At 38.5% G+C, this 26,874-nt stretch overlaps 1 protein-coding gene across 3 annotated transcripts in view; it reads left to right on the top strand.

Annotated features, from left to right (window-relative positions):
• Positions 1–24,580, top strand: part of BLOC1S5 (biogenesis of lysosomal organelles complex 1 subunit 5) — a 42,097-nt gene extending 17,517 nt beyond the window's left edge. Inside the window, exons 3-5 of one of the 3 annotated variants that reach the window (XM_036870030.1) lie at positions 3,402–3,531; positions 10,515–10,573; positions 20,790–24,580. In XM_036870030.1, coding sequence (XP_036725925.1) covers positions 3,402–3,531; positions 10,515–10,573; positions 20,790–20,984 — 384 coding nt within the window. In that variant the 3' untranslated portion in view covers positions 20,985–24,580. Of the gene's footprint in view, positions 1–3,401; positions 3,532–10,514; positions 10,574–14,516; positions 14,586–20,789 lie in introns of all 3 variants that reach the window. The other 2 variants (XM_036870031.1, XM_036870032.1) reach the window with 2 other exon arrangements.
• Positions 24,581–26,874: the final 2,294 nt, after the last annotated feature.

Genomic DNA, 26,874 nt, shown 5'->3' with positions numbered 1-26,874 from the left:
GGAGGGACTGGTGGTGGGTAGAGCTGGGTGTTGCTCTGGTGGGCAGAGCTCAGTAAAACTTTAATCTGCTTGTCTGCTGATGGGTGGGGCTGGGTTCCCTCCCTGTTGGTTGTTTGGCCTGAGGCAACCCAGCACTGGAGCCTACCCCGCTCTTTGTTGGGGCTAATGGTGGACTCTGGGAGGGCTCATGCCAATGAGTACTTCCTAGAACTTCTGCTGCCAGTGTCCTTGTTCCCATGGTGAGCCACAGCCACCCCCTGCCTCTGCAGGAGACCTGCCAACACTAGCAGGTAGGTTTGGTTCAGTCTCCTATGGGGTCACTGCTTCTGGATCCTGATGCGTACACTACTTTGTGTGTGCCCTCCAAGAGTGGAGTCTCTGTTGCCCCCAGTCCTGTCGAACTACTGCAATCAAATCCCACTATCCTTCAAACTCTGATTCTCTGGGAATTTCTCCTCCTGTTGCCGGACCTCCAGGTTGGGAAGCCTGATGTGGGGCTCAGAACCTTCACTCCAGTGGGTGGACTTCTTCAGTATAAGTGTTCTCCAGTTTGTGAGTCACCCACCCAGTGGTCATGGGATTTGATTTTATTGTGATTGCGCCCCTCCTACCATCTCATTGCGGCTTCTCCTTTGTCTTTGGATGTGGGGTATCTTTTTTGGTGAGTTCCAGTGTCTTCCTATTGATGATTGTTCAGCTGTTAGTTGTGATTCCAGTGTTCTCGCAAGAAGGAGCGAGCACACGTCCTTCTACTCTGCCATCTTGAACCAATCTCTACCTCTGAAATATGCTTGCAAACAAAAAACAAAACAAAACTGTGAATCTGATCAAGCCTGTAGTTCTAACTACTAATTTACAGGAAAGAGAAGAGACAAAAGGATATCTTAAATCACACCATTAGGATTCATTCAGTTAAAAAACAGATTGTGGGAAACTGTGCAGAACAGATGACTCACTTTTTTTCCACAAATTGCAAGGCGGGAAAAAAAATGGAAGGGAATCTGTAGATTAAAAAAGATTTAGGAAACATATTAACCAATTGCAGTGTATGAATCTTATTTAGAGTTTGGTCTAAACGAACTGGGGGATAGAAGGAAACATTGGGATATTTGAGGTAATGTGAATACTTCGTTGATATTTAGTATTGAAGAATTGTTGAGAAAGGGAGAGTGAGTGAGTGGGTGGGCGGGTGGGGGCAGGGGAAGGAGGATATGGGGGAGGGGAAGGGCGCTGTGGTTTCATTCTTTTTTTTTTTTTTTTTTAAGAGGAGTCCTTGTTTTTTAAAGGTAGATGTTGAAATATTGCTTTAAAAGAATCTAGGATTGTGGGTAGGGGGCTGTACGGAGTGTTACAGGGGGAACAAAGTCAGCCACAAGTTGAAGCTTGGTGATGAGTACATGAAGATTCATTCTTTCATTCTCTCTCAACTTTTGTATAAGTTTAAAATTTTTTATTATGGAAAAATTCAAGTAAAAATCTGACCACAGCTGCTCCATAAGAATGGTTCAAAACAAAACCCCCAGTAACTAACATTATTTCCTTACAATCAAGTTTACCACCCTTTTTTAAGTAAACTTTTCGTCTTGTATTATTTTAAGATTTACAGTAAAGTTACTAAGGTAGTACAGAGGTCTCCTATACCCCTCACCCCCCCATTGTTCTGTTTTGTTTGTTTACTTATTTATTTATTTAGGTTGCATTGGGTGTTAGTTGCTGCGCGTGGGCTTTCTCTAGTTGCGGTGAGCGGGGGCTACTCTTCATTGTGGTGTGAGGGCTTCTCATTGTGGTGGTTTCTCTTGTTGCGGAGCACGGGCTCTAGGTGCACGGGCTTCAGTAGTTGTGGCGCACAGGCTTAGTTGCTCCACGGCATGTGGGACCTTCCCGGACCAGGGCTCGAATGTGTCCCCTGCATTGGCAGGTGGATTCTTAACCACTGCGCCACCAGGGAAGTCCCCTCCCGTTGTTAATGTTTTACATTAATTACCACACTACATTGGTAAAAACTAAGAAACTGACATTGATACATTACTGCTAATGAAACACCAGACTTTATTTGGATTTCACCAGTTTTTCCATTGCAGTCCTCTTCCTGTTCTCGGATGTAATCCAGGGCACCACACTGCATTTAATTGTCATGTCTCTCTAGTCCTCTTTGGTCTGTGACAGTTTCTCAGTCTTTCCTTGTTTTTCTTGATCTTGACAGTCTTGAGTCCTGGCCAGTATCCTGTAGAATGTCCCCCAATCTGGGTTTGTCTGCTGTTTTTCCTAAGATTAGACTGGGTTTATGGGCTTTGGGAAAGAGTACCAGAGAGGTTAAAGTGCCCTTCTTGTCACATTACATTGGGAGGTGCGTGCTGTCACCATGACATCACTGATGAGGTCACCTTCATTGACTCCACTGTAAAGTTAATATTTTTCTCATTCCCTGCTCTATTCTTTGGAAACAGGTCACTAAGTCTAGCCCACCCAAGTGGAAGGGTGGTTTAAGCTCAGCTTTCAGAAGGGGGGATGGGCTGGAGGTCCCCAAGACCACCCCCAGGTTCACTGATTCACTCACAGGACTCAGCATGTGGTTGTACTGGTGGCTGAACTCTATTATGGCAAAAGGATGCGGAGCAAAATCAGCCAAGGGAACAGGTGCATGGGGAGACGTCTACAGGAAGCCAGGCAGAAACTTCCAAGAATGCCCCCAGCAGTGAGTTGTGACAACACGCATGAAATACTGTCTCCCAGGGAAGCTCGTCTGAACCTGGGGGTCCATGGTTCTTATTGGGGACTGGACAAGTAGGCACCCTCTGCCTAGCACGTATCAAAATTCCAGACTCCCAGAAGGAAAGAGGTGTCTTATACCTCCATGGGAGCTGTTTCCTGCTCAAGTTCCCAGCCCCCAGCCAAAGGCCAACCCTGCAGGCAGGCCTTTGTAAGGAGGAGGTCTCAGGCACTCAGTGTTAACTCTTTTCTGTACAGGGAAGTACGCACATACTATTACTTTTACCACACATTTTTAGTTGAGAAAAGTGGAATCAGATGAAAAATACAGAGCATAATAATAGAAGCTTTATGATGGTAAGAACAACAAAATAAAATTTAAAACCAGACCATTTCTTTCTTTGCCACAGTTGAAATGCATGGAGTCTAGGTCTCTTCTTGTTCTTTTAGTATTTCTCATGCCCATTTTTAAACATAGGTATAAAAATATTACATTGCAACTTTTGAAGCATTTCATAATTTAAAAAAATGCCTCCAGGTTGTGACCTCATTTATTGCCAAATAATTAGAAGGAGGCTGTGTACATTTCAGTAGTAAGTAATAACATAACCAAAACCTGGGTGGAAATCCCAGAAAGTAATTACTAAGATTTAAGACATAATATGTACTAGCCGTTTACTTTCTTTTAATAGGAAAAACGTGGTCTTCGAGAAATGCGAGTTCTTGAAAACTTGAAGAACATGATCCGTGAAACAAATGAACATACTCTTCCCACGTGTAGGGAAACGATGCAAGACAACTTAACCCAAGTTCTCCAGAGATGTAAGCCAGAGATTTTTTTATATTGCTTTATTTCAGATGCATGCTCTGCCAAAATGGATGTCCTTGAGTATTTGCTGGGAGATGGAGAGAGAATTCTTAAGCGGGAGCCAGGAGAGGGAAGTCACAGATAAAGTGCTTATCTAGCAGTCAGTGTGTGTTGCCCTTGATGCTAAGAGCATTCATCTCCAAAGCAAGATGGGTGCACGAGATAATCCTTCTAGGATGTAAGACAATCGAAACATTTTTTACCTTAAAAAAAAAAACTTATTCATAAGAAAAAGCTTGATGGCCAGTAATTAGGATATTAAATGAAGCTTCTTTTTCAAACAGGATACTAGAGTTTTTAACTTAAAAAAAAAAAAAAAAAAACCTGTCAAAAACGTTTGTGTTTTATCACTTTTTTCATTAAGCAAAATATTTTAACATGGAGAGATGTTTGCTTAAAAGGGTATTTATTAAACATATTAAACTATAAAATAAAAAGAGGTTTATTAGTAACTGAGTTTAAAATTAGAGGTGTATCAGAAACTCCGGGCTTCTGGGATCCATATTGACACTGTTCAGTTTGTCCAAGGACAGGTGATGCTGGTAGATAACGATGGAGGGCAAAATGAAACAGTATCTTTCTGGGGAGGAAACAGAAAGCAAACTGGAGGGTAATGTAATGGCCTGTGAGCGAAGGTAGCGGGGGGCTTGGTTAATGGCTGAGTTACTACATTAGAGTACGTGTGCAAGTCCAGGTTAGCCTGGGCCCTCTGACGCTCAGAGGGGCTTGGAGAGGACAGACCTCCTGCAATCACACTTGGTTTCTTTGAGCAGAAGAGCAAAGAGTCTAAAATTGACTTCAGGCTTTTTGCACGGTAACTGCAAACACACCCTTGCTTCGTTCATACCATCACTTCCTTAACCTTGACAAGCTTTCCAGACATCACAGTAAAAGTAAAACTCAAATTATTATTGATGAGAATGCTTATGTTTACTTTTGAGATGTGCTTATAACTTTCCTTGTACACACTTTGAGTATATAAAAATATACTGGATAAAACTTAGTAAGAAAAAGAAAACTGTGAATGGTTATTTTGACTTGTTTCGTTCTTGGGCCAAAGCTATTTCTGACGTGAGGCCTCATGCTAAAAGTATAGTCTTCACAACGAAATCGAAAAGTTTTACAGGTAACAGGGAATCCAGACTGTAAATGTATTCTCTTAAAAGAAAGAAAGAAAGCACACAGAATGTGAAGTAATAATGAAAGTTTTAACCTCTGAGGACTACCTTATTGTTCGCATTAGAGACACGCGGTGGCTTTGGAGTTAATTCTGCTGCTAGAAGCAGGAATGGCTTCCTCAGCAGGCTCCAGCCTAAGTATTTCCTTGTAGCTATTATCATGAGCCTCACGGGGATAATGGAGATAATTATCTGCTTGTAGAGCCAGTGCAGTTTTAAAAATTGGCCTGGGCCCAGCTGTTGTTCCTGCGGGATTTCATGTTTAAAAACTTTACATTTTGAGCCATGGCGCTGGCTTGCTTATAAGTGAGTTTATATCTAGGCAGTATACTCTGATCTAACTAATACTTTACAAGGTTAGTGACAGTTGAGTTTTGTTTTGTGCCTGTTAGTAGGTCTGTCTCATTTATCTCTTCTCTGCATGTTTGAGGGCTGAGCTGGGAGTGTGGTCGGCTGAGAATCTTAGAACTCGGTGGTGTGGATCTTAAGCTATTGGTCGATCGTTGTGCACGAAACTGAGCAACTGTGGAGCATTAAGGGGGGGACGTCTCGGATTGTTTGTATGGAGACGGTGACAGAATCCTAGCTGAGTGTCTTAGCATTGGATGAGCAGAGGCTTCAGAACCAAAACTCACCTGTGGTTCCTTAAAAAACACAGAAAGTAAGTGAGAGCTCTAGGAGGGTACATAAGAGTGACCCGTAAAGTACGTTTTTCTCATCCTGAAGACACTGGTTAGTGTCTGTGTTCTACTTATTATTTATTTCATAGACTCGTAAGCTTCACCAAGTTTGTTGTCTCAAGATCTTGCTTAGTATTGAGGACCCAGCCCTTGATTTTAGAGGGTAGGAAGGACAGAAAGCCTTTAGGTTATTCCTCATTCAAATTAACTAAGTTTTAAGAGCAGTGACTTTATTTTTTATTATTTAAACAAAAGGATATATGTCTAAGTAATAAGAAAGTAGAAATAAAGAAGAAAATAAGAAAGAAAAAGAAGCAAGAAATCACTTCAGTTGCCTAAAGATAACCATTGCTTTTTAACTTTGGTGATTATCATTCCCGACATCTTTGTATATATCCAAATAGAAGGATGGATGGAGGGGCGGTAGCTGAATGAATAGATGGGAAGTTATGAGGGGGAGAGAGAACTTTTGACAGGAGTGGAATCAGACAATTTTTCAGTTAAGGTAATAATTTTAAATTTTATTTGAATTTATGAGAACAAAATCTCAAGTAAAATTTAAGGAAATACCTTAAAATAAGTATTTATTATAGAAGATAGTAGTTACTAAAAGATCATTCAAAGAAAAATAATCATAAAAAAGGTACAGAAGTTAGAGCCGTGTTATTGTTTCTGCATTAATTAGTCGGTGTGAGATGGAGGGGCCAGGACTTCTTACCTTCCCTCTTGCCTCTACTCCCCAACCTCTCATTTGTGAATTTTAACTTTGTTTACAAATGAGGGTTTATAGTATTTGCTTTGGGCTCTGCAGTAATAATGTTGCCAATTGTTTATTTGGTCTTAGACTATTCAATTTCTTTCCATTTTTTTGATTTATTTTTAGATTTGTAATGATGTTATAGTTTGTCTCCTTAGCTCTGCAATCTCATTTTTCATGTTTGATCTCTTTTAATAAATTCATATTGTTATTTTATGTTACAAAGTACCTGTGGAGAATTTTATTAGATTTTCTTTCAGAATGGATGCTTTGTCTGTCTTATCTGTCTTTCCCATATTGTATTCCATTCTCCCTACCCCCCTCATCTGTTTCTCTACAAATTAAAGCATATTAAAGTTATAAGAATTTTGTCAATCCATTTTCTTTCTTTTTTAATTTTTGATATTTTATTTATTTGGCTGCATTGGGTCTTAGTTGCGGCACGCAGGCTCAGTAGTTGTGGCACACGTACTCTCTAGTTGTGACGCGCGGGCTCAGTAGTTGCGGCAAGCAGGCTTAGTTGCCCCGTGGCATGTGGGATCTTAGTTCCCTGACCAGGGACCGACCCACATCCCCTGCATTGGAAGGTGGATTCTTTACCACTGGACCACCAGAGAAGTCCCAGTCCGTTTTCTTTTTCTCATTTTTGAGGGGTTGGAGTGGTTATGGTGAGGTGAGGAGTCTCAGTTCTTTATAGACTCTGTGTTCCTATTCTTGGCCACCACTTTTTTTTGTTTTTTTTAATAAATTTGTTTATTTTTTTATTTTTGGCTGCGTTGGGTCTTCGTTGCTGCGTGTGGGCTTTCTCTAGGTGCGGCGAGCGGGGGCTACTCTTCATTGTGGTGCACGGCCTTCTCATTGCGGTGGCTTCTTGTTGTGGAGCATGGGATCTAGGCGCACGGGGCTTCAGTAGTTGTGGCTCGCAGGCTCAGTAGTTGTGGCTCGCAAGCTCTAGAGCACAGGCTCAGTAGTTGTGGCGCGTGAGCTTAGTTGCTCCACGGCATGTGAGATCTTCCCAGATCAGGCCTGGAACCCGTGTCCCCTGCCTTGGCAGGCGGATTCTTAACCACTGCGCCACCAGGGAAGTCTTTGACCACCACTTTTCAAAGTTGAAATATAATTATATAATTCCTCGTTGTTCAGTAAATGATGGATTTTTTTTTACCTTTTTAAAAAACTGTTAATTTATTTTATAAGGTACTTAGGGGACTAAGTTTGTCTGATTTTGCTTCACTCTGCCTCTGTAGCTAGAAAACTTTAAGAACTCATTATGACTTAAAATACGAATTTTTAATGGCACTTGAGTAGTTAGATTTTTTACCTGTATTTTCCTCATTGACTATCTTAACTGTGTAAAGTAAATATTTATCACCCTCTTCCCAATACATTTATAGTTGCGGAAACTGAAAGTGTTTTAACATCCATGGTTCTCCCTAATAGTTGGAGGAACCGCCATGCAGACTTAGTCCTTCTGCCGCCAGAGCTCAAGCTCTTTCAACTTCAGAATGAAGCTTCTGCGGGAAAGGTCATAAGGAAAGTCCACCTTTTCTCCTGGATTTTCCCCTACAGCACAGGCTGCTCCTCCTCAGTTTGCTTTGTTAGTTTCCACTTCTCTCCTTGACTTCTGACATTGGGGTGCCCTAAGGCTTGGTTCTGGGACATCTTTTCCGTCTGTACACACTAGTTGTTCATTGAAATGAATGAATGAGAATTCAGCCAACATTTGCTCCGAGTGCCAAACCAGAGCTGCTTTCTTAGGTGTGTATTTGCGGTTTACACATACGCACTGTGACAGAATGAATTTGTTTCTCTTTTATGTGAGGACATAGGGACACTGTTAGCTGTTGTATGTAACAATTACTGTGTGTGGTGCTAATCTCCTCAAGTAATCTTTTGGTTTAGAGAAAATAATTTTATGAATTCTTAACTCCTTAAAGTCAATATAGTCTCCTGAAACACTGAGACAGCAGGGGAAATGGCTTCCTACTGAATCAGGAATGACCAGTATGTGGTGTAGAAGTGATAGGAAGGTTTAGATAAATGGCCCTTTTCCTCTCGGAGTCTCTACTTGTGAAGAAAGGGGAAGAAAGGGTAGTTAGGTGATTTTCTTAGGTTTTAGAAGAGCAGATTTCATTAAATTCAGAAAGCAAACCTTTTTTATCATGTGGATAAAGAATGAAAAATTTCAGGGACTGAAATTTCTAAAAATGGATATTCTAAGTACAAAGATAATCCTGATAAGGAACTAAAGTGTGCCTTTGTCCAATGTGTTCTAATTAAATTTTTAAAGTATATAACAAATGACAAAATATAAATGTCATAGTCCTGTAACTCTTCTTTTAGATTAAGCCCAGAATGATCTGAAAATGATGAAGCACCCAAAGACCACAAAATGGATTTTTTTAAAAGTTATGTTCAGAGCCAAGAAAAAAAGAAATACAGGAAATGATAGAACCACCACTCGGGAGAGATGATGTAATATTAATATACCACAGAAAGAAGGCAGAGCTAATCAACTCCTATTTTGTTGTGTTTTCAACTTTTCTATTAGAACAAACAATGATTGGGAACCTTAATTTTTAGTACTAAAGTATTATCTTTGATGTGACTAAAATGAATGGTTACTGATAAAAACATGACTTTTTAAAAGCTGAATCCTCCTCTTTGCCATACTCTCTCAGGGAGGGGCCTAACATTTTTCTTAAAGAGAAGTCACAGCCCCTGCCCTGTATGGAACTTTGAACTTGGGGCTGGGTTGAGTGAGGTAGAAAGGCGTAATTGTGAAACAACTGGGTAAAATTGTTTAAGCAAATGCAAGATAAAGTGGTAGGATATACACATACCTGGTAAAAGAATTTCAAATAAGAGAAAATCCTTATAGGGAAAGGATTCAACTGGAGGGCTTTATGAAGGCACTAAACCTTGAACTGGGCTTTTGAGACATATAAACATTTTAATTAGAGGAAAGGAATAAGGAAAGCACTTTCAGTAGGGAGAGGACAGTGCATAGAATAATAGCAACAGTAACATTTCTTGACTGCTTACCATGTGTGAAGAACTGCTCTGAGTGGCTTTTATTATTAATCTTTCAGTTATTTTTAAGCATACTGTCTACTGCGTTATCTCATCCTCTTCTCATGTCCATTCTGAAGTCCTCTTATTAGTTGTTAAGCTCATTTTACAAATGAGGAACTAAGGTTCTGAGAGATTAGGAGCAGCAACAGTAGCACCTGTCACATAGCAAATGCTCAGTAAATACCTGACAAATGGCTGAATGAATGAGCAAGCAAACAAGCCCAAGGTCAGTCACACACGTCATTAAAGTTCAACTCGAGGTTTGACTGAGGAAGGCTGACTCTTAGCCCGCACACCAACCAGCGAAGTAAGTGAAAACGTTTGTGTACAGAAATAAAATGGATCCGGTAAAGGAAGAGGTTTGCACGACTGATGGATTAAAACCAGTTTCATTGTTGAAATTATAAGAGAGGTAGAGCCCTGAAGGTAAGAGCCAAGTCTTAGGGTCAGGGGTCTGATTTTAAGTCCTGCTTTCTGTGCCTGTTAGTCGTATTACCTCCTTGAGTGACATTTCACTGCGTTATGCCTCAGTTTTTTACAGATGACAAAAATCTGTAAAATGGGATAGTGATCCTCACCTAGTAGGAAAGTGGAATTAAGAGGAGTAATACATGGAAAGTACTTAGCACAGTTCTTGGCACATAGTAATACTCAGCAAATAACTACAATAATTATTACTAGCAATTTTAAGTCATTAAAAAGGGAAATGACTCAAAAGGAAGCAGTCCAGAGAAACCTGAATCTGGCAGTGGCAGCCAGGATGAATTAGAAGAGGTGAGAAGAATAGTAGAAAGTCGTCGAAGCATTCTGGGTATCAAGTCCTGCCTGCAAGAGATCAGGGGTACCAGTGAGGAAGGGGCAGGGGAAGTTAATGAATCAGAGAGACTCTGTAAAGTCTCCATCCATCAGAATGGAATGATACATTTATCAGGTGTTTTATATCTTTTTAGAGAATTCTGAGGTCATTATGACAACTTATCGTTGGAATTAGTACTAAATGCCCTTGGCTTGCAGCTCAAAGCTCACAAATGATAGTGGTTCTCATTATGACATCCTGAATACTTTTTTTCCCCCTTTTAGCCACCCTACCATGACCAAAATAATACCAGCTTTTTTTGCATAGTTTCTTGAGCTCTAAAACAGTACAAGTGTTGTGTTTTGTTTTTGGTTTTGTTTTTGTTTTAATCCAGGTAAGTTTCTCCTTGAACAAGGGCTGCTGATTGAAAACCCACTCTGTTTTGTTTCAGTGCAAGCAGCTACTGACTCGGTCTGTAGACTCCAACAGAGGGAACAGGAGCGAAAAAAGGTAAAAGTGGACCATTTGGATAATGGAGGCTGTAACTCCAGGGCTTTTATTATCATCATATTATTAGCAGTTGCTTTTGATTTTAAAAAATTCTCTGAATTTGTTTTCTCTTATGCAGTGATTTTAAAAGATTAAAAAATGGCTAATTCATTGAAGATGTGTTGAGGAGGTATGGTCACATAATTGCACGATCTGTATTTTTATAATTCAAATTGCAGACCTCTTTTTCTCCTTTTCAACTTTTCCCTGAAGGTGGTATTTGTCTCTTAGAGGGGAAAGAATAGGACTTTTACATGGAACAAAAAATACCCACCAGATTGGAAATATAAATCTTCAGGCCTGAGGCCTTGAGTATATTATGTATATTTCTTCTAGAAAAGGAGGCATTCATGCCTGTGGATGGGTTATTTAATGAATAGTCATAAGAGTGTGTGAATCACTTGCTGGGTAGTGCTTTGCTTATTTGAATTATATCTTAACTAAATTCAGACGTGGAAAAACAGCACAAGAATTTAAGTTCCTGTAATAATTTGGTGTTTTAACTTACAGTTTTCATAAAGTATTTTTATAACTTTATTGTTCTAAACTAGTGGGGGTACACTTGTTAAGAAATGTTGAGTCACTCTGAAAATAATGCCTTTTTGCGTGTTTATATCAACAAGTGTTACTATTTCCATTTTTCCTGAATGTGTGGTTTATCCATAATAATGGTACTGATCTGGCACTGTAAAAAAAAAAATACGAACCTTGCCCAAGTTTAAATTTCTCCACCCTTTGCTCAACTCTTAATGTTGATATAAATTTAAAAATTCAACAATTTGATGAATCAAGCCTTACTGAAAAGGCAGTTAAGCCAGGTGGGAAGGCTGCCCGAGAGGAACAGGGTCCCAGCAGGCCAGACTGGGAAGCAGGGCTGCTGTGAGAACACTGATAACATGGCAGGGCAGAGCCGTGGGCAGGGAAGTTGGTGTCGGGGTGCAGTGCTTGCACAGTGTCCGGAGAGCACGGTGGGGACAGCCATGGGGGGCTTCAGTGCGCCATGCCCAGCTGGACAGCAGATATTTTTTTAGTCTCTGCTTGGCTAGGTGCCACTGGGGGTGAAAGATTTTAATTTAAGTTTAAGGCAGTTCACACATGTAGGAGCTAAAAGTCTAGGAGTCCCAAACCACTAATGCTAATATAATGTAGGATAAAGTAAGGGCTGTGATAGTTACAAAGAACTTTGCACGATCTTGGCAAGAAGTGTAATTTACTAGGAAGATAGTGGCATCCGAGCCCAACCTTGATCAGTGAGTAGGAATTCAAGTGATAGAAGATGGGAAGAAAGATACTGTAGGATAAGGGATATAGTGGAAGCAAAGGCAAAAGATGGGAGAAGTCAGTGGTCTCACGGAGCTGGTACGTAGACTGTCTAGATGGATGTTTCCAGAGAGGAGTGTAGAGAATCAAGCATTCAATGTTAAGCAATTTGTTGTGGAAGCACCAGGAACATTCCTGTGTTTGAGAATCAGAAAGACTTTTTCTGATAGAACACTGGCTGTGCTGGCTGTTACTGGCTGTAACTTATGCAGTTCTCTTGGCTTTCAAAACAAAAATGAGAAAAGGGGTGTTTTTATGTGAATATGCACTCACATGATATTGGTCTTTATTTCTAAGACATTCTCAGGGCAGTTATGATTCTGATAAAATGGCAATCCCTGTCATTCTTAAGCAGAACTAACCTAACATTAAATTATAATTGGGATAGATGGTTCCTCTTGTCACTTTGAACTTTTTTCATGTTTGGTGTATTAACTGTATGTAAGTAGGAAAATTACCAGATTGGGTAAAAAATACCTGGTGTCTTCTGTTTCTGGTACTTGCCTTTATTAGCTAACTGTATGCCCTTGGACAAGTCCTTGAGCTTCAAAGCAAATACTTGTTCTACTTACCTGATAGATTGATGTTCTACTTACCTGATATATTGTGTTATATAATTTATGTGAAATAGCTTTACTTTCCAAATGTCAGGTGGCTTTTTTTCCCCACCACCTCGATCGTTTGTTTAAGATGCAGGCAATCACTCTGGATAAGAGCCCTGCTGTGGTCTGTAGGGTTGGTGAAGCACTTGATTTTCTAAATTCAAAGATACTGTCCCTTGGTTTAAAAAAAAAAAGGCCTCAAGAAATAATAAAGCCCTTGGGGTATTTTGGTCTTAAATATATTTCTTATAGGTACTATCTCAGAGAATGTTATTGAACTATTTTTTTTATGGAATACACATTAAAAATCAGTATTTTAGAATATATTGAAATGTAGTCTTTATTTCTTTTATTAGTGCTTATCTAGTTAGCAGAACATTTGAAATACGGATCTTTAAGGTCTTTTTTTTTTTTTTTAACTGCCATATCTGATTTTGTCAAAACTTCGTGTGGCAGAGGTTTCAGACTACATATATGTAAGACAAAGAGGTAAAGTTTAATTTCTCATCTAGCAAATATGTACAAAGCAAAATTGACCTCTAGCTGCGTTTTACAATCTAATGTTAATTGTTGCCTCGGTTATTCTATTGGCTACATTTTGTATATTTGAATGGCTCTCAGAACAAAGAAAGATGGGAGTAGTAATGGAATAAAATAGACTATTGCCATTAATCATTCTTTTATGTCAAGACAATTTGTGGAATTCTGTGGGAAGTAAGTTATGATAAACGTCATTCATCCAAATCACATTTCCCACAATTGATATCTAAAAGTACATTCAGAAGAACAATAAATGCACATTCCCCAGTTATTTGACATATGTCTTAAAAACTGGTAACTAATACAAGTTGCATATTGGGCACTAGCAATAAGAGTAGTGAAATGAAAATACAATTGGCTTATAAACTTCACTGACTTAAATAAGCTGTCAAAGGCAGATGATGAGCTGATTAGTATCTCACTGGTTTAAACTTAGGTTCACGCACAGGCATCAGCTATTGAAGTTCTTTTCAACCAGACTAGAGATAATAATAAAGTAAACATGAATCCTTTGATTCATCTTGTCCACAGATATTTATTAAATTCAGTTTTCCCTCTGTATGATTTTTTTTTATGAGAGCAATGAGATAGCATGGTGTATACATTTCTTCTTGATCGAGTTTGAAAATGCAGGGTAGTGGGTCAGTACAATCGGCCCTCTGCGTCCGCTGCTTCTGCATCCGCGGATTCAACCAAGATATTTAAAATGTGTATTTTTTAAATTTCAGAAAGTTCCAAAAAGCAAAACTTGAATTTGCCACATGCTGGCAGCTGTTTCCGTAGCACTTACACTGTATTTATATAGCATTTATATGTATTAGGTATTATAAGTAATCTAGAGATGATTTAAAGTATATGGGGGGATGTACAGGTTATATGCAAATACTGCACCATTTTTATAAGGGACTTGAGCATCCGTGGATTTTGGTATCCATAGTGGGGGGGTGGTCCTGGAACCAAAAACCCCACGGATACCACGGGATGACTGTACATAATATTCTAAATATTTAAAATAATTACTGGCAGTTGTTATTCTGATACTTCTTATTGAAGTAAATACTTTTTCATTTATCTGTGTAAGGCATATGTAAAATTAAAGGCACACATATTGCTGACAGATGTTCCAAAGAACCTTTTAGACATTAGTTGCTTTATTCAGAGTTTTCCCTTAGACCAGGGATTTTCAGCCTCTGCACTGTTGACATTTTGGAGCAGGTAAATCTTCACTGTGGAGTCTGCCCTGCATGCTGTAGGGTGTTTATTAGCAGCATCCTTGGCCTCGACCCACTAGATGCCAGTATCACCACCCCCCCCAACTGGGTTGTGATAACCAAAAACCTGGGGGACAGGAGCCTCAAAATCACCCCCCACTGAGAATTACCGACTTAGACTAATGCGTGCAAAAATGTGTTTTTATTATGTATCCATGAGTTCATTTATAGACCTGGTGCTAGACACAGTTTGCCTTCAGGATTGACTTCTCTTCAGATGTACCTCCAATGGGACATAACGTAAGCTGGGTTATTATTACTATTTCTTTCTCTGTTGTAGAAAGAGACAAAAACCATTACAGCTAATTATTTTTGGTACACAGTTATAGCTCATTAATAAACTTTCTCTTTATTTTCTTTTAAAGTTAGCATTTTCTTTTTTATCTTGGGAAAACAAATGTATCCACTTCTTTGAGTATGCAATTGATTTCATTTAGGAAGAACCCTCTGGAACTTGATTTGAATTATTTTTATTGTGATAAAATACACAGATATGTCATTTGGGAAAGTATTAAACATAAGAATAAGTCTGGAAGAGATTCATAAAAGTCACATTTCACAATGAATTCTAGAAATTGTAATACTATCTTTATTTCTTTGGAAACCATTTTAGTGGCTCCCAGTGTGCCCACAGTATAAAAATTTTAACTACAGAGTGAAACATACAAATCTAAGTTAAAAAAAAAAAAAAGTAATGTAGAATGATAGATTTGAACTAATTCAGGTTTTATTTCTGCAGTTGCTCTGCTGGATCATTTTTTATTTTATTTTATTTTTTAAAATTTTATTTATTTTTTGACTGTGTTGTGTCTTCATTGCTGTGCGTGGGCTTTCTCTAGTTGCGGTGAGCGGGGGCTACTCTTCGTTGCAGTGCGTGGGCTTCTCATTGTGGTCGCTTCTCTTGTTGCGGAGCCGAGCTCTAGGTGCGCTGGCTTCAGTAGTTGCGGCGTGTGGGCTCAGTAGTTGTGGCTCGTGAGCTTGGTTGCTCCTTGGCATGTGGGATCTTCCCAGACCAGGGATTGAACCTGTGTCGCCTGCATTGGCAGGTGGACTCTTAACCACTGTGCCACTGGGGAAGTCCTGGATCATTTTTTAAATGCAAGGACATTTAGTAATTCAGGGATTAGAGGGGCTGAGCATCTAAAGAAAGCTGACATGGTTCTGAACTGTTAGGAATTTACTTTTGGAAATGAACGTGTGTAGCTGACTCACTTTGTTCAGGACTGGCTCTGTAACTGGAAGTCCTTTAAATTAACTTCAAGGTTTATTAAAGGATAAACAATGAAAGTGTGTTAATTTGAAACTTATATATTACTAAACTTCAACAGTAACCTCAATAATTGTTTAGAACTCAGAAGGATTTGGGGGTTAAGAGTATTTTATCACTGACATTACTCAGTATTGCCAGCACCTGGTGATAATAAAAACCAGTCTTTCAGTTGTGTGTGTCATTGGTTTAAATTCTGTTCAGACAGTGCACCCCCTTGTTGCTTGCACCCAGGGCAGAGCTCTCCCACCCTCGTGCTGTTGGTATGCCATTAGTACATATTGTATCGTTATTGAAAAAAGAAAGCTGCAGACCATCATGTGTCGTATGACTACATTTTGTTGTAATTAAGTAAATAGGTTTGTATGAACAAAGGAAAAAGCGTAAGTGTACCCATCAAACTAGTAAAAATACTAGGAAAAAGGAAACAAGGGAAAGGATTTGTATGTGTATGTTGGGGGGGGGGACTGTCCCTTTATATCCTTGTATTTGAATTTGTTTCTAAGATCTGTGATACTTCTTTAATAAAAATTAAGGGGAAATGCTAATATAAGAGGAATTACTGAGCCTTAAGTATTTATACTTTCTATTTTGATAGATTTTTGCAAATTGCTCACCAAAGACCCTAATTACTGCCACCACCATGAACATCAAGTTTTAAACGTATAATTTAGTATGTACTCTTTTGGTAGCTGCTAGAAATTTAACTGCTAACCGTAATTACCTATTACAGGTAATTTTAAGTTTTAAATGGTAAGTAGTTCCATTACTATGTTGTGTTCCTTCTGTTAGTCTTGTGTGAATCTGTTGCACATAACGAATAGTTAGATATGATCATTATCTTTCAAACGCATTTCAACTGTAGAGGAGTCCTTCTTTCAGACTAAACCTGACGTAGAAGCCCCCTATATTAAAAGTGAAAGCCGAATTACTGTGCACAGGCGATGACGGTCTGCAGTTAGCTCACTGTCTATAAAAGATGGTTCCTTATTTCTGAGAGTTCTTTTTAGTTGTAAACAGACTCATTGGCATGTTAGGCCAAATCTTTGGCGTTTATAACTTGCTCTGCGTGAACTGGAGGCGTGCTGCCCTTAGGATGGGCTCGGTTCATGAGGAGGTGGCGTCTTTGCTGCTTCAGATCAAGGAGCAGTTCAGCTCCTTGTTGTTCTGTTCTGGTGAGGTTACCGCTGCCCAGACTGCATTTCCTGACATTTTGAATAGATGTGCCCTGAGGTAACCTTCACTCCTGTTGGCTTAGAATAGTTTTTAACTTGCTCCTGGGTGGTGATATGTGAAATACAGCTAACTCGGAATTTTTCTGCTGTTATATACAATAAAACCTCATGTGTCTAGAAGTCTTAGAACACGAATCATTGCGTATAGCCAGGTCAGCCACAAAGCTGAGATTTTTATCTTGAAGCATAGTACTTTTATCACTTTAACTATTTTGGATGGAAATCTTTAACAGTATATTCCACGCTTTTCTGGTTTTTATAAAAAGTTTATTAAATGTTACAAGTTAATTTTCTTTATGAATTAGGAATTACTGAGAATGTAAAATTTTACGCTATGGTGAAAATGGTGGTGTCCTCAGGGAATTAGAGAGAAAAAAATGTTTCTCTATTTCAAATGCCCTCAGATACTGTCTGTTTCTAAGTTTCTGTATCTGTCTTCTTTTTTGTAAGGCTGATGCCTATCATTTCTTTCTATCTCATTTATCAGCATTTTCTTTAATTTGACTTTTAATATGGTATAGCTTTGGAAAACAGTTAACTAACCTGGTTAGAATTGTGTGTAAGGTAGGGCAAATAAATTCAGAATCAGAAGAGTTTTTCATGAATACTGCAGTATTTTTAAATGGACTTTGTGTTATGTTGTCATTTTGGGCTGGGGTGTGTGTGTGTGTGTGTGTGTGCATGTGCGTTTTTTTTTTTTTGACCACTTAAAGTTCTTACCATGAAGTTCTCAACTGAGTTTCAGATAGATGTTTTTTTCTGGTAGCTGACTTTTGTTTATAGGTAAAGATTACAGTGTTGTCAGTACAGGAATACACAAGCTACCCCTCCCTTTTTTTCTTTACTGATTGTTGTGGAGAATGCAAGATTGCAAAGCAGTTATTGTTATTAAAGGTGGGAGACTAAGAAAGGATAGATAAGAGTGACTTCCAGACCTTTTTCTTTTACTTTTATTGAGGTATAGTTGATTTACAATGTTGTGTTTAATTTCTGCTTAAGCAAAGTGATTCAGTTATACATACATATATCTTCTTTTCCATATTCTTTTCCACTGTGGTTTCACAGCATATTGAATATAGTTCCCTGTGCTATACAGGACCTTGGTGTTTATCCAACACACACGCGCGCGCGCCCACACACACACACACACACACACACACACACACACACACACACACACACACACACACACACACACACACACACACACACACACACACACACACACACACACACACACACACACACACACACACACACACACACACACACACACGTTTGCATCTGTTAATCCCACACTCCCAATCATTCCCTCCGCTATCCCCCTTGGCAACCACAAGTCTGCAAAACTTCTTGACGTGAAAGCAAGACTAGATTTTCAGCTCGGTTAGGGAATTGTCAGTATTCAGCTTCTCTTCACCTGCACTAGGAGACCAAGAAGTGATAGGTCATCTGGAAAAGCTGCTTGGATGTGTATGTCTTTTGGTAATAATATTCTGAAGCTGCAAAATGGAGATACTGGTCTTCGGCAATGTCTTAATTAAAGTCTTCTCTCACAGCCAAGTGGTAAATAGTGGAATCATCCAGGAAGATTGAATTGAGTATGGGACTGGGAGGGGAGAACTATTACTTTTATTTGAGTTGCCTTGTATTGTTTGAATTATAAAAATCGATTGCTAAAATCAGATTATTAAAATTAAAGATTTAAAACCCTAAATTGAAGAGGATTAAAAAGTGGTTTGATCTGCCTTCTAGATGCATTGCTCATGTCTGTATAATAATGCGTGCCTTCTATCAGGCACTGTAGTCACTGAGCTAGGAACCTGACATGATACAGATTTATTTATGAATGTAAATACTCTTTTCCTCATTTTCAAATTATAGAAAATTTAACGTGGCCAGAGTCATGCAACTGGTAACAGGTGAACCAGAATTTGAAGCCAGGTTTATCCACTTCCCAAATCTTCATTTTCCTCTGTTGAGCTGTATGGCAGCATGCCGCCTGGTGGGAAGGAGAACCTGGGCTGTTGCCTCATGGCCCAGATCACAGGGTCAGCCGAGCTAATGACAGTGCTTCAGTTAAAAAGAAAAGACTAATCTGTTAACAGCTTCTGAGCATGCCGGGTTAGTGTCCTCTGTACTTACTAGAAATTAATTTTCAGCCAAAGCAAGGTATCATTTTGATGAAATTTATTTGCATTTTTCTTCTCTATGACTTTTCTCTTAAAATGTAATAGTTTTGTAAAAGTTCCATGAAAAGAATTTAATGAACTCTTCATGTTTTATTCATCTTTTGAAGAATTACAGTCCATGAGGCTGAAAGGTTAAGAAGAAATGTTTTGAATTTTGTTTAACCTGTTTCCCAAACTTACTGGATCAGCAAACCCCATCCTAACCCTCTCTCCCCACCACTGTACTGCCTGCTCAGATCACATGGGTCTGCGGGACATATTTTAGGGGACTGTTTCACTGTAACTGAAACTTCAGATTCACTTCTAACCTCTCGCCTTGGTGCTGAGGAACTTTAGATCAGATTGGCAGAAAAAACTCTTGCAATAGTTTTTTTTTTGTTTGTTTTGCAGAAGACCTTTAGCCATCTACGTAAAACTTCCCTGGAAAGATCTGATTTGCACTTCATGACAGAAAAGCCATAGGTTTGGGTGTCAGCAAGTCCTAAGTTTGAGTCTACAGTGTAGTAGCTCAGTGACCATGGAGAAGTAAATTTAGTGTTCTTAAGCCTTAATTTCTTCATCTGTAAAATGAGAATCCTGTAACCTCAGAAGTAGATAAGATATACAAAACAACTAGCAGAAATACACCTTTCATAGATACTTAGAGCACCATGGCTTCTCCACCTTGCTTCTCATCATGGCCCAGATGAGAGAGAAGATAATGGGCGGCATTATGGGTGGCAGGAAAACACGGCTTCCATCTTTTTCCTGATAGCTCTCTCAGCATCTGAGTTACCAGTATTCCGAGTAACCAGGTGTCCTCCTGTTTTCATTAGAGCTGTGGGATTGGTAAGCCTTTTGGTGCTTTGTAGGTTTTGATAGTTTGCATCTGTCACAGTGCTTGTTTTTTTTTAACAGGACTTAGTCTGTGGCAAAACTTCTAGACACATATGTAGAATACTGAGGCAGAGATATAAAGTTTTTTTTATACTTTCTTTTTGTATTTAGCTCTTTGTGGGTTGACCAAAAGGTTCATTCAGGTTTTTCTGCAAGATGTTACGGGAAAATCCGAACGAACTTTTTGGCCAACCCAATACATATTCAAAGATAATAATTTAAATTATATTAAATTTATGCCTTTTAATTTATATATTGTTTCATCTTTATTGTTGTGTTACTCAAAAGAAAAAATTTGTCCTCATATAGAAATATTAAGGGACATCTCAAGATGAACTTAGATATTCGACACAGATGCTTTTGCTGTTTATTTGCTTTAAGTTTTGGAACTGAACCAAGAGAGGGTTCTTAAATTCTCTTCCATTGATTAATAATCTGTGATTCTTTTAATGTGTCCAAAAAATATTTTATGTGAGACATGCATTTTAATTTCTTAAAGTAACAATTCTTTTGGCATGTATTCTTTAAACTTAATTTTTAAATTATATGCGATTAAATGGAATTTGAGGAGAAATAGAGGTATGAAAATTTACCTGGATTATGTTTGATTCTGTCATTTAAAATACTAGACATTTTTGAAATTTCAGAAATGTGAATGCCCATGTTTGGGCATAGTAAGAGAAGCCTTAGATGTTTCTAATATGTCATGTTCTTCTTGGACATTAAAACTAGAAAGGGGTTTTGTCATTGTGACTTACAAGCCGATTGTTAGACTGTAGTGAGCAAATATCAAGAGGTAGTTATTTTTGTCTCTCTGCATAGAAAAATAATTGTCTGCAAAATGTCCCATGACTTTCAAATTTTCTTTTCTCAGATGCATAGTGACCATTTAATAGCTAGTGAGAAACAGCATATAATGCAGTGGGAGGATTTCATGAAAGAACAACACAGCAAACAGGCTGAAGTGGACGAAGAGCACAGAAAAGCCATGGAGAGGCTTAAAGAACAATACGCCGAGATGGAGAAGGGCCTGGCAAAATGTCCAGCCTTTGGAGAACTTGAACCATAAGAGTGACAAACTGATGAGAAAACATTAACTTCCCCTCAGAAACCGCTCCCACCAAACCGCTTAGCCTCTGCCTCAAGTTTATTAGCAGTGTATTCAGTGGCACTCTTCTGCAGAAAAAAGAAACTGCTACCGGAGTCTTAGCTGTTTCCTAGAAGAAGAATGCCACATCTTCCCAGTTTTAAGTCTTGTATCTGCCTATATCTATAAATGGGGAGAAGTAGGAGGAAAATGGTATAAACATGCGCTTTGTTAATGAGGATTGGTCTTAGTTTCCATTGATTAACTCGGAGAACTGTAAATACAGACTTCTTAGAAAAGTGATTTAATTCATTCTTACGCAGGGTTAATGTCACTTTATTATTGTGGCCCAGAAGGCCGATACGGCGGCTGCCTGTCGGAGCCTCCCTGGCTCTTGGAGGAATGTGTGCAGTGTTACTCCGTGAGTCATGCCCTGAGAAACAACTGTCCTGGGAGCGGAGACCACACTGGAGAGAGTCAAAACTTTGTCTCTGCTCTTCAAAGAGAGCCACGTTGGTCTCTGAATGGCCTGTTGGGAGAAGTTGCAGATTTTGCGTGGCAGAGTAATGCCGTGTTTCGCTGGAAGACAAGACATGCTTGTTAAGTTTGTGGCCGTCCAGCACTTCATATTTTCAGCTTTTAAAATGTGCTCACAAGGAAAAGCTTACCAAAAATAGAGTTGACTTTTAACCTTTCCAAGAACCATAATCTTGCCCACAGATTTACCTCATTTTTACATGTGTTTTGCTGTGGGTAAGCTCTGTAAGATAAATAATGTCTATACATGTTTCAACTGTTTAATGAGTAATCAGCAAAATCTGCCAAGGCGTCCCTCTGGAACCATATAAAGATTCTGGCTCTGAGTAAACCAGAAGTATTTGCCCACATGGCAAGTGATCCATGTTAAATGTAAATCCTTTTTAGTGTTTAATGTCTGTTCTCATAAGCAGGTGTATTAAGATGAAACATATACCAGTTCTGTCATCACTGTGATCTTTAAAAATCTGCATTTAACAATCTAATTGAGGAACTAAGTTGATTGTTTATTTGTCATAAACCAAGCAGAATTAAATGCAATAATTTTAAGAGATTTATGGCAAATGAATTTGAGGTATGGATAAATCTTTCAGGTCTTTTTTTTTATTGCTCTTCAGTAAAGAAAGGCACAAGAAAGAAAATACTCAACTCTTGTGTTATCTCAGTGTTGCTACTGCAGAAAAGTGACAGTGCTTGCTTGTGTAAATTTATGGCTTGCTGTCAAGGCTTCATTCTTGGCTGCATGTTGAAAATGTGATTAAAGTTAATAGAGGAGATGAAATAAGTATTTGAGATTTCTTTCAGTAACACTGAACTTCTGCCAACTCCCTCTGTCCGCTACTGTAGGCTTGACAGGTTCATCCATCATCCTCTGGTACCTGGACGAAAAAGAGCACTTGCTGACATTCAGGCATGTTGGGATTTTCTTAATTCTCTTTCAGTGGATGGAAAAAGAAAACATACTTCCCAAAATATCCCACACATGAAAAGGGAGGGGAACCTTAAATGAAAATTCCTTTTGTACCATAGGCAGTTTTGGGAGAGCCATTAATTGCCAATGCACCATTGAACAGATGCTGGAACCAGGAGGTCAGGACTGTGTGTGAGCAGGAATGGTTCCTCAACTTGTGCAGAGATTTCTGACAGTGTTTGTTCATCTCATATGAATAATAAATACTTTACCATATGAGTTTGTATATACTATAGAAGGATCTAAGAGACTTCTTAAACCAAAATGATTTAATGGACTTTTTGAGCTTTAAACATTGATACTAAATTCTTTCTTTGTGACTTTCTTAGCTGTTCAGTATAGCTTCTAAAAGAGAGGGTTGCTTTTCTTTCCCTTTAATATTTTTAGTAGTGAACACTTTCACTTATATTTCCCAGTTTTAAAATCACTTTTGATATGTATTTTATTTATATATAAAAAGCTTTAGTCGTTACATAATATACAACATTTCTGCTGTTGTGCTGTCAAGCAGAGAGAATATGGATTCTGTGTGCCTCACAGGATTAGTTTCTAATGATCAAACGAAATAATGTTTGTCAACTTAAAGTGCTATAGAAATATTTGTCTTTAAATTCTAAGTATTTTTTATTTTTCATCATGATTTCTTTTTTGACTTATATATGTGGATTTTTTTTTTCCATTTCCTAACATGTAGATTTTTAAGTTCTATTCTTATTATTGATTTCTGCTTTCATTGGATTGTGGTCCAAGAATAGATTCATATAAGACTTGAGATGTTAAAATTTGTTGAGATTTGCCATCTGACCTAAAATATGCTAAGTTTTTGTAAATGTTGTGTTAGTGCTTAAAAGTATGCGTGTTTTCCAACTGTTGGGTGTTCATTAGACCAAAGTTGTTAATTGTGTTGGTTAAATTGTCTCTGTTTTACTGTTGTTTTTTTCTTCTACTTGATCTTCCAGATTCTGAGGTGTGTTAAAATTTCCTACTCTAGTGGATTTTCTGATTTCTCCCTGTAATTCTGTCAGTTTTTATTTCATATATTTTGAAGCTTTGTTATTAGGTACATACAAGTTTAGAATTGTTTATCTTCCAAGTTTAGAATTGAATCTTATATTTGTAGTCACAGCCTCTATTTCTAGTAATGTTTTTGTATCAGTTTATATTGCTTTAGAATCTGTATTTCTAAAAGAGAGATTTATACAGGCCACACCAGCGGGTTAATAATTTGTAGGGTATATATTTCTTTATTCTTCTGTTGGACCTTTATATCATGTTTTCATGTGCCCCTTAAAAACTGTAACTAGATTATTTTTTCTTTCTATCTAATTATCTTTTAACTGGAGACTTTAATCCATTTACATTTGTTGAAATTACTAATATAATAGGATTTATTTATACAGTAAGTCCGCTACATATGAACCTTCAAGTTGCGAATTTTCAAAGATGTGAACCTGCATTCGCCTGTCCAATCACATAAGCTAGTTCACGTGTCTTTCATACATTGAACACCTTGCTGTGCAACACGAGGAGCTTACTAATAAAGACCTGACAGAATTGGAGGCCCAGAGAAAGGACGAAGAGAGACAAGAGGAAGAAGAAGTAACTGAAGAACAGAAGAGATTCACGACACAGGAAATGACAACGGGATTGTCTTTATTTGAGGAGGCACTGTTAGTTTTTGAGCACAGGACCCGAACGCAGAACGGTACACGAAGGTTGCAGCAGCCATTCGGAATGCGATCCGGTGCTACCGGGTCATCCGTGACGACAAAGAAAAAGAGCTCCTACCCGGGCATCACTGGATCGTTTTTACAAGAGGGTAGGTAGAATTGAATCCAGCAAGGAACCAGAACCTGTGCCATCAACATCAGGCGTGAGTGAAATTGCCGCTCGCCCTCCGTCTCCTGTTGCTGACGATCCTTCAGCTCTACCACCTCCCACCTCCTCTCCCTCCTCCAGTCAGTAACCCTTCTTGCCTGTTCACTCGATGCCAGCCCCAGTATCCCAGCTGTTGTACTGGACTGCTGTACTTTTCAAGGTACTGTACTGTGAGATTAAAAATGTTTTCTTTATTTTTTGTGTTTGTTTTTTATGTATTATTTGTGTGAAAAGTATTGTAAACCTATTACAGTACAGTACTATATAGCCGATTGTGTTAATTGAGTACCTAGACTAACTTTGTCGGACTTACAAACAAATTGGACTTACAAATGCGCTCTCAGAACGGAACTTGTTCACGTGTAGGGGACTTGCTGTACCATCTTACTGTGCTTTTTGTCCCACCATTTTGTTTCCTCACTGCCTTTGGGGTTTTTTCCTTTTCTTTTTCCACACTGAGTTTTGTTTTGTTTTGTTTTGTTTTACAATTAATTTTCCTCTACTAGTTTGAAAGGTAAAACTCAATTTTTATCTTTTTAGTGCTTACCATGAAATTTAGTTTGCATAGTTAACAGAATCTAAAGTTTATGTCTTTACTCTTATTTGAACAGTAGACTTCTGAACAAAGTGATTGCTTCCCGTTAACTTATAAGTGTCTAGAATTTTAGTTTTATCTCAGTTTAACTCCAAAAATAGTTATTTTTTACAGTCAGTATTTGCTTATTATCCTTGAAAGTTATCTGGGTATACAATTCTATATAGACAGTATTTTCTTTCAGTATTTAAAGATGTTGTTCCACTGTCATCTTACGTCCAGTGTTGCTTCTGAAATGACACTTGTCAGTCTGCTCAGTATTCCTTTGTAGATAATCTGTCTTCTCTTTCAGGTTATGTTTAAGTTCTTTATCTTTGGCATTCTACAATCAAATGTCATTATACTACAACATGTCTACTGTGAATTTCTTTTCATTAATCTATTCAGATTCACTGAGCTTCTTGAATCTGAGAATTAGTGCCTTTCATGAATTATGAGAAATTCTCAACTTTTACCTCTTTGAATATTGTACCTTTACATTCTTTGGATTCTCTCCTTTAGGAGATCAAATTAGACTTAAGTGTTCCCATCTCACTCTGTTCTCCATATTGCTTTATCTCCGTTTCGTATTTTCTATCTCATTGTCTCTATGTGTTGAATTCTGGATGATTTGTTTAAATCTGTTGTCCAGTCCACTAATTCTGTCTTGTCACTGTCTTTAACCTATTTAACCTGTCAAGTTTTTAATTATGGGTATGTTTTTTTCATTTCCAAAAGTGTTGTTTGGTTCTTTTTCAAACTTCCTTGGTCATTTGGGATAGTTCCATTATTCCCTCTTTTTCTTTTCTTTGAACATATTAAATGTTCTTGTACTTATTTTGCATTCTGCATATGATGATTTCTGTATTTTTCTCCTTTTTTGTGAATCTGAATCTACAGTTAGTTGTTTGTTGTTTTGTCTGAAACAAGTTTGTGGTGACTTGTTTTCTGATGTGATCAGTGAATTTTCATTGTGAGTTTACATTCCTCTGAACTTTATTTTCGGAAATTTTTGGTATGTTTTGTGTTTTTTGGTTTTTGGGTTTTTTTTCCTAGCACCTCCATTTCGTTTCTTATGGCCCTCTAACCCTGGACCACTTCAAAGTCAGTTTTCACCTTGAGTTTCCTGCCACTCCCTCCCTGTCATTCAGTGTGTGTGTGCTCACAGACACTTACTCACAGGCAGTATGAATTTCTTCCTCAAATGTATGCCAGTGTCAGGCTGTGATAAGACATTCCTAGAGATTTTTTTCATCCTTCACAGCTCTACTTGGAATAAAGAAGAGAAACTTTAGGTGTTTTCGTAGTTCACTCACTGAGAGTGGTGCCCTTTGGGGATTCACCAATTGTACTGCAGTCCAGCTCAGTCCCTGTTGTGAGCTGAATTGTGTCCCCCAAAATTCATACGTTGAAGTCCTAACCCCCAGTGTGACTGTATTTGGAGACAAGGCCTATGAGGAGGTTTAACTCAATAATTAAGGTTGAATGGGGTCAGAAAGGTGGGGCCCTGATATGATAGCACCGGTGTCCTTATAAGTAGAGGAAGAGACAGCAGAGCACCCTTTCTCCACGTGCACACAGAAAAGATCATATGGTCACAGCAGAAAAGGTGGCCATTGGCAAACCAGGAGGAGAGGCTTCAACAGGATAGAATTTTCCAGCACCTTGATCTTGGACTTCTTATTACCTCCAGAACTGTGAGAAGATAAATTTCTTTTGTGTAAGCTACCCCATCTGTGGTATTTTGTTATGGTGGCCCAAGCAGACTAACACAGTCCCAGGCCATGATTCCTGCCCCCGTGCAGGCACGGGTCCTTAAAACTGGGGTTCTTCTAGGCCACAGGGATGGGGACCTAGGACAGTTATCAGTTGCAGAGCCAAATTATCCTATAGAATTTCACTTTTTCCCATTC

The sequence above is a fragment of the Balaenoptera musculus genome, chromosome 11 (assembly GCF_009873245.2).
Source record: "Balaenoptera musculus isolate JJ_BM4_2016_0621 chromosome 11, mBalMus1.pri.v3, whole genome shotgun sequence".
Taxonomy (NCBI): Eukaryota; Metazoa; Chordata; class Mammalia; order Artiodactyla; family Balaenopteridae; genus Balaenoptera; species Balaenoptera musculus.
This window is presented reverse-complemented; position numbering and strand designations above follow the sequence as displayed.